Below are 14059 nucleotides of genomic sequence, written 5' to 3'. Positions count from 1 at the left end.
TGCTTTATCATCCATCCTATCCATTCATCCTAGACTCAAGCCACAGTTTAATGTGATAGTGACCTTGAAAGAATGGAGATTGTATGAAGCAGGTCAAGGGTTTTTTTTAACTTCCTTCTCTCTTCAGTCTCTTTATGGGTATGACTAGAGATTCTATTTTATTTTGTGAAACTGTTGGCATATGTTCAGTTTATCAGCATAATGATGTGGGGGACCCCAGAGTGAAGAAGGAATGATTTACTGTAGAAGAGTAAAAAAAATTAAAAAATAATTTTTTTAAAAATAAAGGCAAACAGCTTTTCATTTCCTTTCTTTTCCTTCCTTAAGAAAGTTATTCTAAACAAGTTGTGTTTTTATGGTAGCTGAATATACTTAAGAAGCTGCCAATTTCATATAAATCTTCTTTTACCCCACAAACTTCCCAAGAGAGAAGTTAAAGTCATTTATTGGCACTTAATGCTGCCGACAAGAATGGGGATGTTTCCTCTGTTCAGTGTCCATTCAGCCACCTTAAAATATAACAACAATAAAACTAGACATACTGAATTTTTTAAGAAGTAATGATCAGTCAAGCTATCATAATAATGTGAAACAGCTCATCCTCTCTTTTAATATCTTATTTTAGAATTTAATTTGTGTTTCTCCTTTCAAAAATGATTTGTTTTAAATTTATAAACACTTTCAGTTATCTGGGTCACTTATAGATTATATTTGCCTTGATAGAATGATACTGCCATTACCTGTATATTTTTTATCATCATACTAGGGTAACTTTTTTTGTTCAGACACTTAGATTTAATCACATAGTTCACAGTTCTAGAAAGAAGGCTCATTTAGATTCCCAGTTGTCAAAAACTATCATAAAAGCATAGGTCTTGTAAATATGAAGATATTTGTGGGATTTTTTTATTAGTTCTGTAACTTTTTCTTTAGTTAATAGTTAGGAAGAAGAGAGAAGGGGTAGAGGAGAGGGAAAGGGAGGGAGGGAGAAGAAGGAGGAAGAAGAAAAAGAAGGATGGAGAAAGGGTGAGAAGAAAGAAAGGAAGAGAGAGAGAAAGAAAAAAAGAACCTGAACTCCAGAGCCAACATTTAAATTAGCAGATTTGTCTTGACAACTGAAATTAATCAATAAGACTTGAAATGCTGCAGGAAAAAGATAGGTTCCCAGGTAACTCCAACAAAAAAAAAATGTTGACTTCCCAAGTTCTTTTTTTTATGTACACACACATTGATCTTCATGCACATATACACTTTAACATTTCAGGAATCATAATTTCATGTGAGTGCATACTCCCCCTACTGATACAAATTGCAAGACTCCTATAATTATGAGATGAATTTCAATTGTCAAAGTATCCATGACTCTGTAACCAAAGTCATTTCAACTAACATGATCTTCAGAAACAGATATGCATAGAAATGTAATTGTGTGTTTCTGTGTTTCTAGCTAGTATTATATTTTGACTCTATGTAGACACTGTTCAGAAAAAGATATCCTAGTCTCTGCAGTGCTAAAGCATGCTACATCAAGAAGAAAAGAAACCCCTTGAGAAAGAAGGTTATGAATAATCCTCAGGAATAACAATATTAACATTCCATCTGTATAAAACCATTAGGTTTTTATTGATATTTTATTTTTCTCAGTTACATGTAAAACAATTTTTAAAATTTATTTTTAAAACTTTGAGTTACAGATTCTCTCCCTTCCTCCTTCCCTGAACCACCCCATTAAGAAGACATATATGAAGTTATGCAAAACAACTTCATAAAGCTCATGTTGTGAAAGAAAACATAGATCTCTGCCCCCTCCCAAGAAAAAACCCTCAAGAAAAATAAAGTTAAAAATAAGTATGATTCAATCTGTATTCAGATACAATCAGTTCTTTCTCTGGGAATGGATAGCATTTTTCATCATAAGTCTTTCAGAGTAGTCTTAGATCATTGTATTGCTTAGAATAGCAAAGTTATTCACAACCAGTCATTACTTTGTACACAGTACATTTCACTTTGTTTATGGAGGATTTTTCCAGGTTTTTCTGAGAGCATCCTGCTCATCATTTCCCATAGAACAATAGTATTCTATCATAATCACACACCACAATTTATCCAACTGTTTCCCAATTGATAGACATCCTCTCAATTTCCAATTCTTTGCCCTGAGAAAAGAGCTACCCTATATGTAGCTCTTTAAACCATTAGTTTTTTAAAGCACTTTCACCCTTTTACATTTTATCTTCAGAAGAACTCTACAGGCAGACAAGACAGATAAGAGATTCAATTAAACTTATATTTCTATTTATTTATGAGACCTAAAAAGGATGTGTCACTTACTTAAAGTCACCAATCCCAAGATCATTGCATTCATTCCCTTTACACAGAGGGCACTATAGAAGTGTTATGGTCAATCACCTATATGAGCAACATTTAGGGGAAGAGGAAGGGAAAGGATTAAGCAAGAAAGATGTTTATAGGACAGCTTTGCTGTGCCCTTCTCCTTGTAGTGGCTCCCCAGCCATAAAACTCTTCTTTCAGCACAGAAATTGTACTCCTCTGTCAGATGGAGATAATAATACCCATCCTGCCTACTTCACAAGGTTTGTGAGGATCAAATGAGAGCACAGATGTGAAAGTGCTTTGAAAAGTTAAAAATACCATTTAGATATATGAAGGCAGTATCTTTCTATCCCTACCTTTCTCTTTCATGTAAACTCTTAGTCAAAACATCTGAACTGGTATATGAGTCTGGTTTTTATTTTTTATTTTTTAGGAATGAAAATATTTCCCAAATTAGCCTTTCACTGTATGATTTTTTTGTTGTTGAAAAGTCTTTTTTTTCCCTGACATTGTGCAGAGACTGTAATTATGCCCTAGTCTCTCATTAAATCCAAGTGGACAGTTTGTACCATCAAGGTAAAGTGAACCTAGAAAATTAGGGGAGGAAGGGGAGGAGGTTGTTGGAAAGGCAACAGGCTTTGGAAACCTTAAAGTGATATATGAATGTTAGCTATTATTGTCTTTGTTGTTTCCTTTTCCTTTTCCTTTATACATAAGCCCCCTGACATTGTTAAGAAAAAAGCCAAGGCCCTTATCTTTTTTATGAGGTATCACAAACAACATACAAAAAAAAAATTTGTAAGAGCCCAAGAGCTCCATGGACTACAGTACTCGCGACCAGGAGCTGAGTATCTCTTTGTATCAGATAATTCAAGAACAATGGTGAGGTACAAGTGTTACCTCTAAAAGGACTGTGCCATCAGCTAATCTCTTCTGGGTCAGGAAGGAGAGCGAGTGTCCCGACTTCCCCAACCATTTCCCCAGGATCCTGCTGCCTGCTTAGCCCAGAATGATACCACTTTGATTTCCATATTTCAAAGTTTCCATCTTGCCCCTAGCATTTGGGAGCCAGAGTGAACCAAATGGATTGCCAGCAATGGTTCGCTCTTAATCTCTTGAGAGCAAAAGCCCCTAAAGTATCTAGCTGACCTGAAATCTTTCCCTTCCTTTGTCAGCTCAGATCCAGTGGCTTGGACTGTTCCTCAGATCCGTTCCCTGCTTTGTTCTCCCAAGCGAAAAGAAGGGTCAGTCCCTTGTCAGGGCAGGGCCGCAGCCAACAGCAATGAGTGATGCAAGCTGTGACATTGGCTAATGACAAGTGGAAAGAATGAGCCGGCTCGGCAAGGCCTTTCCCTTGCTGAGTCAGGGACTGCCTCGGCTGTCTGGGACTCCATTGAAATCCAGAGCCTTATTACACAGAGAGCTTGTGGGATGTAATCCTGATGCTGATACAAGAATGAACACCCACAATCAGAAGCACAGTTCATCTTATATGCAGCTTGTTTATCTGATGGTATATTTGGTTTGGTGGTGTATAATGGGAAGAGATTTGGTGATCCCAGGCTGTTCAGGAGTAGTTGGTGTGTGGTATTAAATAGATGGCAGTATTCATAATGTGTAGGGAGTTAAAACCAGAGCTGTTGCTGAGATGTAAAAGCCAGAAAAGAGTAAGTATGTGGAGAGACAGTAAATAAGATGTTAAGTCCTTTCATGAGTCTATTACATAAATAATAATGCACAGAAAGGGATTGGGGGAGAAACAAAAACATCTGCTTTTCTTTCATTCTGCCTAAAATTAGTGATATTACTTGGGTTTTTTGGAGCCATTTCTGAGATTTACAAGATTATGTATATATGTTATACATATGAATATTTATATATAAACACACATATTTCATATATATTTGTATACACATGCAAATGTGTATCTATAGACATATAGACACACATTTATGCCACAAATAGACTTCACATCAGGTCCCCTAAGAAGACAAAAGAATTAGGTGGCTATTTCCACTCTGAAAGAGAAGCCTCCGTGTGCCTAGAATGTAATACTATGAGGTGCCAAAAAAAGCAGTAGATCTGGAAGGAATATCAAGGAGCTTGAAGAATACTTTAGGAATTTTTCATTTATTTACTGTAACAATTTTTCCTTCTCAAAAGGAAATCTATTTTTTAAAGAAACATTAGAAATAGCTTTTCATGTGGGAAAATCTACAATTGAGCCTCCTTCCCTTCAATCCCTTTGAAACTCCAGATAATACCACAGTAGCTACATTGTGGGTATGGATTGACTTCTCTTTCACAACCTTTGAGAGCAAGAGTTAGGTTCTCAAGCCTCTGGCCTGTTTCTCCAGTTTTTGAAAGCCAGTGACTATTTCAAAATACTTTGTTGGCCCCTGGTATTCGTCCCTCTTGACTTTTCCCTAAGTCATGAGCTACCGATAAATTTCTTTTCTGAAAATAAATGTACTTTAAACAAAACCAAATTGCTTTACTGTCCCCCTCCTTTTTAGCCTAGCATTCACATTGCAAAGACCCCTCCTCCAACCACATATTAAAATATGTGTCTCTCCTAAAACTCTGGACTTCAGACACAATCTAGGATCTGAGTGTGCTGTGTTTATTGTTTAGAGTGTCTAAAGGGAGAATCAAACATTCTTTCATTTCTTCAGTTAGTCCTGTGCAAACACAGCACCCAGTAACAAGCCAATTCTTTGTTTAGCCACGAGAGCTGCACTGAAGAACTCTAGAGTGACACATCCCCTTATTATTATGTTTTCTCTGGGCCAGAATTTCACAGGTGATAAGAGGACAGAGTTTGCCATGCAGTGGATGTATTAGCCAATGCTTTGGGAACCTTCACCCAGTGCCTGGACCTAAAGGCCTTCAGAACCAGCTGTGATACAAATTAACAAAGAAATTACACATAAAGACTGAAAAATCAAGTATTTTGGGCCCAAGGATTAACAAGTTCTTGTGTCAATGTAAGAGCTGGAGGGAAAAAAAGAAAACAGGTCTTAGTTTAGATTTAGTAGCTACTTAAACAGCCCTCCAAATGTAACACTCCAGCATCTGAATACCAAGGAGAAGTGGGTTCCTCTTTCAGAAGTCTGGTTTCGGAAATCCAGATAAATCCACTTTCTTTGGCAACTGGTAGAAGCATTAGCCCATTTGTTCAGGAGTCCCATAGCTGGAGGGAAGTTTGAGTGTTTAGTGCCATCTGCTGGGCAATCCCAGCCTGACAGACTCTAAAATGAGATTTAAGATTCCAGTTTGTAGCCAAGTTTGCTTCTCGGCCTATGAATGTAGAGCTTTCATTCCCCCACGGAATAAGAAATAAGCCAGAAGCTCTAGTTGGTTTAACAGGGAGATAATGCACAATCAGCAAATATCCTAGAAAGTTTTAATAGCATGAACTCTTTCTAAAAGGACAAGGAATAGTATCTAGATCTTATCATGTGGCAAGTATTGGGATGGGGGAGGGCAGAAGGGAGAAGAGTCCCTAGTCATGCTTTCATCATTGTAATAAATTCACAGTGGGGAAATTTCCCCCACTGATACAAATCAGTAAGTCATCCGTCACATTTCTTCCAGTAACATGGGAGACCACCAGGCTTTATTATCTGAAAAGGGAAAGGAATAATCATTTATATAGTGTTTGCCATGTGCCAAGCCACGTGCTAAGCAGTTTTTACAAATATTATTTCCTTTTATCCTCACAATCTTGGGAGGTAGGTGCTATTATTATTATCCCTATTTTACAGTTGAAGAAACTGAGGCAAACAGTTTAAGTGAATTGACAGTAAATGTCTGAAGCCAGATTTCAAGCTCTGGGTCTTCCTTCCAGATCCAATATTCTTTCTATTCCATTAAAATTTTATAACTAAATTTTTTTTAATTTTTTAAATTAATTTAATTTTAAAATAATTTTTAAATTAAAATTTGCTGGTTGTGCATATTCTCTAACCAACTTGCCACCAGCCACTCCTATGCCTTCAGTCCTGTGGGACTACCATCCAACCTACTTATGTAACCTAAAGTCCCTTGGGTCTTGGCATTTGCCCAGTCAGGACTCTTGGAACCCAAGAGTCCTAAGGGTATCAGCCTTGTAGCTAAGCTTTGCTTTAGGTATTGCTTTCTCATTTAGAGAGTGAGATCATTGAGAACAGGGATTCTTTTTTTCCCCCTCTTTATATTCTTAGTACTATTCTTGACACAGAATGTTTAATAATGTTTTTTCCTTTATTCACTGACTTATGGTCTTAAAGAGCTGCTTGGGGATTTAAAAGTTAAATGACTTGCTCAAAATCACAGAATTATTATCTTCTGACATTTAGAGCCAGCCTTTTATCTATGCTGCCTCCTATGGTGGGTGTTTAATAAATAATAATAAATATAATAAAATAATACTAATAAATTAAATAATAAAACATAATTAATAAATAGTATTTAATAAATATTAAGTAGTCACAGTCAGTTTTCACAGAGAAGACTCTAGTGAAGCATGCAAGAGAACCTGCTCCCTTAGGTTTTTGCCAAACCTGGCTATAGATGAACTCACTTTTATTTAATTTTGGTTTTTATGATGCACTTTATGATCATGAACAAACCTAAGCATTTCAATACATAAGGAACAACAACAAAAAAGAGGATAGTACATGAAATTGTGACTTTCTATTACATATAATTTGTTGCATTCTGTTTTTTTGGAATTCTTTGATCTTTTGACTTCAAAAGAGCCACTATTTTATCAGTGGAGATAAATCTTCCATTAACCCCACTTGCAGCTCTTCCATCCCTTGGTAGAGGCTCATGATAAGTTGCAGAGGCCAATAAACTTGAACATGAGGTAGCCAAGTTCTTGGTGATGTGCTCCTCAGTACTTGTAGCCAGGCCAGTTTCCAGTGGACAGGCACATGATGCCAGGCCACTAATCAAAACCTTTCCACCTACTAGAGATTGTATCGTACTGCTTTTAAGGGCTTCACCTTGATGTATCATTAAGAAAGGCCTTTGGGAGGATATCATCAGTCACTTATTAGTGGTCCTGACTACAAAGACAGTTATCCTGTCTATTTACCACACAATACCCCCTCTCAGTTCTGACACAGTTGATTTGTGATGGATGCTGAGCAAGTCGTTTCATCTTCATAATCTTAAGCATCCCTCTAAGACTGGAAGATTTAGAAATTTCAACCTCCATTGATAGAACAATTTCCACACCAGGAGATTCCTGTCCTGTCCAACTCATTGTGATCTCTTGTGGGGTTTTCTTGGCAAAAATATTGGAGTAGTTTGTCATTTTCTTCTTAACACCTGAGGAAACTGAAGGGTTAAGTGACTTACCCAGGCTCACACAGTTTAGTAAGTGTCTAAGGCCACATTTGAACTCAGGAAGATGAATGTTCCTGACTCCAGGCCCATCTGCCCATGAAATCACAAGTCCCACTCCTATCCCCATCTTCATCAATCAGCATTCCTCCAGGCAGATATTGTAATAACTAGATACTTTAGAAAACAGGGGAAACTTTCTGTCCTTTAAGAGATTATATTCTAACTTTAATGGAGAAAATAATTTGAAAGCCCTGGCTGACACAAAAATAGTTAGGAATCTACCAATAGGTTGCCTGACATGTGTATACATGCAAGCAGACATGCAATCTATTGGGAGAGAAAGGCCACTAGAGTTGAAGGCAAAGGGGCAGGGTTCTAGTTCCAGCCCACCATTTCCTCTCACTTCACTTCTGGGCCTCTATATCCCAATCTTTAAAATGAGGGAGTGGGACTGCATGGTCTCTAAAGTCCCTTATAGCTCTGAATCCTTTGATCCAATAAGTCACAATTCAGCTGCCCATCCACAAAATAAGAGGAGTGTGAATTGTACTTCCTATTTACCACAGTGATTGTAAGAACCAAACAAGCTGACGCACAAAACACATGGTAACTAAAAATACAGCATTTATGTAATGCTGTATGAATGTAAGGTGTTATGATTATTTTTCAGTGGAAATGAGAGCTGTCAGTTTAGACAACAGTATCGGGTTAGGAAAGCTTTGACAGGCTAGAATGCTAATCCCAATTTAGTTAAGAGAAACAACTCAAATTTCCATAGTTATGAAATGCTGGAGGCAGATTGCTTTTACAGAGACATATTGTCCAGTGTTACAAAGTTTTCTATACTTTACCTGATTACACAACAACTGGAGTATTAAATACAGTTCTGTGTATCACATCTTTTAAAAGAATATTAGTGAACTAGATTGTACCCAGAAGAGAGTAATTAAGGATGGAAATGGGACCCAAAACCAGGCCATGTTGAGATCAGTTGAAGGAACCTAGAGGTATTTAGCCTGGAGAAAAAATGATATGGAAGAGGAGGAGTGATGAATGTTAGTTGTCTTCAAGTATTTGAAAGCTCGACACATTGAAGATGGATGATATATTCTGCTTGGCCCAAAAGAGAACTAGGAAGTTGAGCCTTCCAGTTTCTCCAAAATATCCGATGCCTGCAGGGATGTACTAATAAATATTTAACAAACCAATTGGGAGGAGGGGCAAGGATGAAGGAAAGTTACATGGGACTTTTAACTTTATCCTGCATTATTAACATTTTCTCTCACTTTATCACACCTGAACAATCAAAAGAACAATTAATCAAGCCCTGATTTTTAGTGTTTGTCGCTTTCTTAGGTATAAAAACTTAATCAGATCTTTAAGCAGGGATAAGCTAACTGCAGCATATTGTTTGGTACCCATTTATTCAACTGTTTGGTGCTCAAGTATTACCTTAGTTGATACTTTGTATGTGTTATTGATTTTAAAAGGATTACCAGAGTAACCTACTTAAATTAACATTAATGAGACTTATTTCACATCATTCTGCTTCATTCTAGCCCTAACAGACCTTTCCCGCTGTTTTCCAAACTCAGCCTTCTTTCTATCTTCTGACTCGTTGCCTTTAGGCAAGCTGTATCCTATGCCTTTCTTTCCCCTTCAACTCTTAGAATGCCCTAGTTTTATACACGGCTGGGATAAAGCCCATCTTGCTTACCTACGTACATGTTATATGCCCCTAATAAAATAGAAACTCCTTGAGGGAAGGCTAGTCGACACCTCTTGTTTATAGATGAAGAAACTGAGACCGAGAAAAGAGAAAGCATTTAGCCAAGGTCACAACCAGGCAGTGTCAGGAGTCTGGCTTGAGTCTGGAGCCGTCTTGACTATAGTCCTTTCTCACTGCCTTATCTAGCTATGGGAGCTTAATTAAATCCTTGTTGGATTGGTTTAGGATAAAAATGATGTCATTTGAAAATTCTGCTCATCCTAATATATTCATCATCATTTTCTTTGATAACCTTTACTGATAATCAAACATGGCATATGTGTTTGTGCTTGCTTTCTTCCTCAGCTAGTCATGTTTAACTGAAGTCTTAGAATTCCCTTATACTTAAAAATTCAAAGCTCCTGTCCCCCAATTCATTCTCTAAACCAGCAAGAGATGCATTTTCCAACTTATAATTCACTAATTTTGTGCCCTCATGAAGGTGACAGTGACATTTTGGGGAGGATATTCTATCTGTTAGAATTATACAGTAATCATTCTGTAGTAACCCACTGGTTATCTTCATCCTTGGTTTCAGGTCAAACTTCCTTTTCCTGTCGATCAAATCACAGATCTTCCAAGGAACGACTTCCAGATGATGATAAAGATGCACAAGTTAACCTCAGAACAACTAGAGTTCATTCATGATGTTCGCCGGCGTAGCAAGAATCGGATTGCAGCTCAACGTTGCCGCAAAAGAAAACTGGATTGCATTCAGAATTTAGAATGTGAAATACGGAAATTGGTAAGTTTGTCCTCTTTCTCTTTCTGTCCTCTTACTCTGCAGTTGGAAATCTGCAATTGGGTTGCTGGAAAAATTAGATGTGAGGGCAAGAATAAAGGGAAATGTTAAAGAAAAAAAAGCCAGTATTCAGGAAAGGATTATGATCATTTAGTTTTTTTAAAAAAATAATGCCCCAAAAGCAAATTATCACTTCAGGTGTTTGTATGTATACAAAAAAACTACTAATAGCATCCCATGGCATTCATTATTTATATAAAGATAATTCCTTTTCAAATTTAATCTATAAATGGGGCTATTGGTAACTCACCTTACTCTAGGCAGAGGCTTGGACAAGAGGACCTCATAAGGTTTTTTCCTGCTCTAATATCTATAATTCTTTCATTCAAATCTATGTGCTTAAGAGTGTTTCATTCATCCTTAAAGTTCACTGCCATTCACAATGCTAAGCTCCTTTTCTTCCAAGACAACTAAGCCTCAGACTAGGAGTCAGCCTCATTTCTGCAAAATTCTGCATTCGTCCCCACAGTTCTAAAGAGCTGAATAGTGGAGCCCATCATTGAGGCCATGTCTGTATTAACCTGAGAAGTGAAAAATGTATCAACACTGCATTATACACAATATATCTTCCTGTTACTATGCCTCAGGCAGCTGTTTGCCTCATTTTAAGCCTTTAGCTTTGATAAAAAGTAAAGCAGAAAAGCAAAGCCACTTGAAAAGCAGGAGCAGTTCTTAAATAGTGTAAAAAAGCACATTCAGCCTCAGTGTCCCCTTGAGGTAGTCACACAAACACATGTTCCCTGATCTATTAAGTTCTCACCCACCTTCCTTATTTTCATGATACAAGTTTAATCAACAGTGTCCCGGGTGAGCTCATTTCTTTCAGTGGGCCCTACTCAGAGCATCACTTCAGTCACCCCATCCCTAAGCTTCTCCTGGGGAAGCCTCCCCCTGAGGGTGAAGGCCAGGAAATTTTGCTATAATCTGCCCAGCACAGGAGGCTCATTTCCTTACTCTGATCCAGGCTTTGTGTAGGAACCAGAAAGCTCCAACTTTTCCAAACTTCTTTGGGGCCTTCCTATCTCCCATCTACCCCCTCCGAATTCTTTGTCTCCAGCACGCGCCACACAGCTTTTACAAACTTGCCTAATGTATTTCTCTCAAGTTACACGTCTACATCTGTTTATTTTTCATTTTTTAAACATGTTTTCTTGGTAAATTTATAAATATTTTAGCAGGTGCCCTTTCCCTGTGTAAATCTCTCAGACACACATGGCCACCCTGCCTGCCAGATTGCATTTCCTTTCTCTCACATTCGCCACATAAGGACTCATTTTCTTTCTTGAGTTTCTGCTTGCTTGATATTCATCCTTTCTCTCCTCATCTCTCCCTCTTTTCCCTCTTGCCTTTCCTGTTCCTTCCCTTGCTGTTTCCATCTCCTCCCTCCCTTTGTCTTTCACACACACACACACACACACACACACACACACACTATTTGGCAGAATTTGGCAGTGATACCAAAGAGAATGGCATGAAAGGCCAAAGCCATCCCTGCCTGCCCAGGGCCTGATGACCAAGAGCTACTGGAGTGACCTGCAGCCGTCGAGTCATTCACTTAATAAACACTTATTAAGTCTCTGTGCCAGGCACTGTGCTCGGTGCCATCTGCCTCTGTTGACAGAGATGGCACTTAATTGCTCCAGAACTAATTGTCAAGTCTGCTCACTACCCACAGCCTTTTACTTTTCTTCCTTATCCATTCTGTTGCCCTTCTCTGAGGCAATCATGGCCTGGAGACAACTAGCAGAGTATAAAAGCTTACTCTCTAAATGGTAGGTAAGCATGCTTGCATGGTGCTTCCCCCACACAGATTGCTGTGTCAGTCACTGCAGCTTTCTTACCACTGTCAAGCCTGGCACCAGCTGAGAAAACGAGGTACTGCTAGTGCCAAAGGGATGAATCCAGCTGCGCTTGGTAGCTGCCCAGAGAAAACAGTGATTGGCACTCCACCAAAGGAAGGGCTCCCCAGCGTGCATAAAAAAGGAGAGGACTTTTCTGGAGCCGTCACGCCGGCAGGGGAGCTAGCGGGGCCCCTCTCACAGAGCTCTCTCAGGACAGGAGGAGTAGTCGGGAATTTAAAGCTGAGGAGCAGCGCTTTCATTTGTAAACCTATTAGGAGTTGTCATGTGGCTTGTCTCAAAACTTGTAGCATAGCCATGATTGTGCCTGCAAAGACGGATCCAGCCATTCTTAAAAAGCCTCCAAATGAAGCTACAATGTCAACGTAGGCTATTCCCACATAAACAAAATCAAAAAGAACAGAGTACTTCAGCACTCTAAATCAATAGCAATCGCTACTGCACTATCGTGAATCATAGTATGTTAGTGCTGGAAGGGACCTTACACGTCATCTGATTCAGTCCCTTTCATTTTGCATATAAAGAAACTGAGGCACTAGGACTGAAGTCAGGAGAACCTGAGTTCAAATCCAGCCTCATACACTGAATACTTCCTAGCTGTGTGACACTGGGCAAGTCACTTAACCCCAGGAAAAAAAAAAAAGAAGAAGAAAAAAAAAAATTTAATTGAGACCCAGAGAAAGGAAGTGTTTAATCACAACTACAGATACTGGTTGTGAAAACTGTGATTGGAACATAATCTATAATTACTGCCCCAAGTTTCTTTATCATAAAAGTAGATCTTAGAAATAAACAAAAAAAATTTGTTTAATCAAAATTTAACTGTAAATGCATGGGAGAGGAAAAGGACCAGAGAGTTTTCATTGTACAAACAGAATTAATAAAGTGTACAAACAAAATTTAGTAGCTACAATTGGAACTTATCTTAACATGGCTTTTTGACTGAAGAAGGAATTTCCTCCCCTGCAGCTGTCCTTCTCCTCTTATAGCTCACTGTGGTTTGGAGGGAACCCTGGATTTTAAAAGCATGCCAGGGGAGTTCAGGTTTTGGCGGGTTCTGCCATGCTGGAAAGGCTTCAAGCAGAGGAGGCCTAGTGACAGACATCTCTTGTCCTAGGATTGGCCTGTGTCAATTTAGAAAGAGTCGTTTCTGAGTCAGCTACAAGGTAATTAATTTTTTTTTCAACCATAGCATCTTTCAAAAACCAATCTACTAAATTATCAGAGTTGGGTATCCACACTGAGGACATTACAGATCCTCAAAGTGAGCATTGAAATATAATTCATTTATTAGACATTATTCTTGCACACGCACACACACACACACACACACACACACACACACATCTCCTGCATCCTACCTAATCAGGCCTCTGGCTCACTGTACTGTTGAAATTTTTTATACATTAAAACCTCTGTAGTCCTTTTCTTCTCTCATGTATTTTTAGTGACACTTCGATTAATTGAACTATTTTGCTTTGTATGTTTATAGTTCTGCTTTGATGAAAAAGGGTTAAGGGACAGTATACATGTCAAGTCTTTATGGTTATGGGGAACTTTATAATATATCCTTACATTTGAGCCTCATGACAGCAGTGTGAAGTAGACAAACCAAATAATATTATCCATAGTTTAAGGTGAGAAACTAAGGCTCATGAGGTCAAGTCTCCAGTTCACACAGCTGTCAACTAGTAGAGCCTCGAAGGCAACCCAAGGCTTCTGTCTTCGCGTGCCCTCCTCCTTTCACTGTACCTTGGCTGCTCTTTAAGAATACAGACTGATTTTATGGAATTTCTTTTACTTTATAACCTTTTCCTGACTAGCTCTCCTCAACTAATCACAGATTTAAATTTGGAAAGGACCTGAAAGTCCAAACTCCTCTTTTCATGAATCAGAAAACTGAGACAGGCCCAGAGGGATTAAATTGCTTACCCTAAACATATAGTGAATAGCAGGACT

The 14059-nt window shown here is 38.4% G+C and overlaps 1 protein-coding gene across 2 annotated transcripts in view; it reads left to right on the top strand.

The window, feature by feature from the left end:
- The window catches only part of BACH2 (BTB domain and CNC homolog 2), a 420011-nt gene that overhangs the window by 398731 nt on the left and 7221 nt on the right, over nt 1-14059 (top strand). For both annotated transcript variants that reach the window (XM_051997402.1, XM_051997403.1), the window contains exon 6: nt 9978-10184. In XM_051997402.1, coding sequence (XP_051853362.1) covers nt 9978-10184 — 207 coding nt within the window. The remainder of the gene's footprint in view (nt 1-9977; nt 10185-14059) is intronic.

Source organism: Antechinus flavipes, chromosome 4 (assembly GCF_016432865.1).
Source record: "Antechinus flavipes isolate AdamAnt ecotype Samford, QLD, Australia chromosome 4, AdamAnt_v2, whole genome shotgun sequence".
Lineage (NCBI taxonomy): Eukaryota > Metazoa > Chordata > Mammalia > Dasyuromorphia > Dasyuridae > Antechinus > Antechinus flavipes.
The sequence above is the reverse complement of the archived record's forward strand: the minus strand, read 5'-3'. Positions and strand labels throughout refer to the sequence as shown.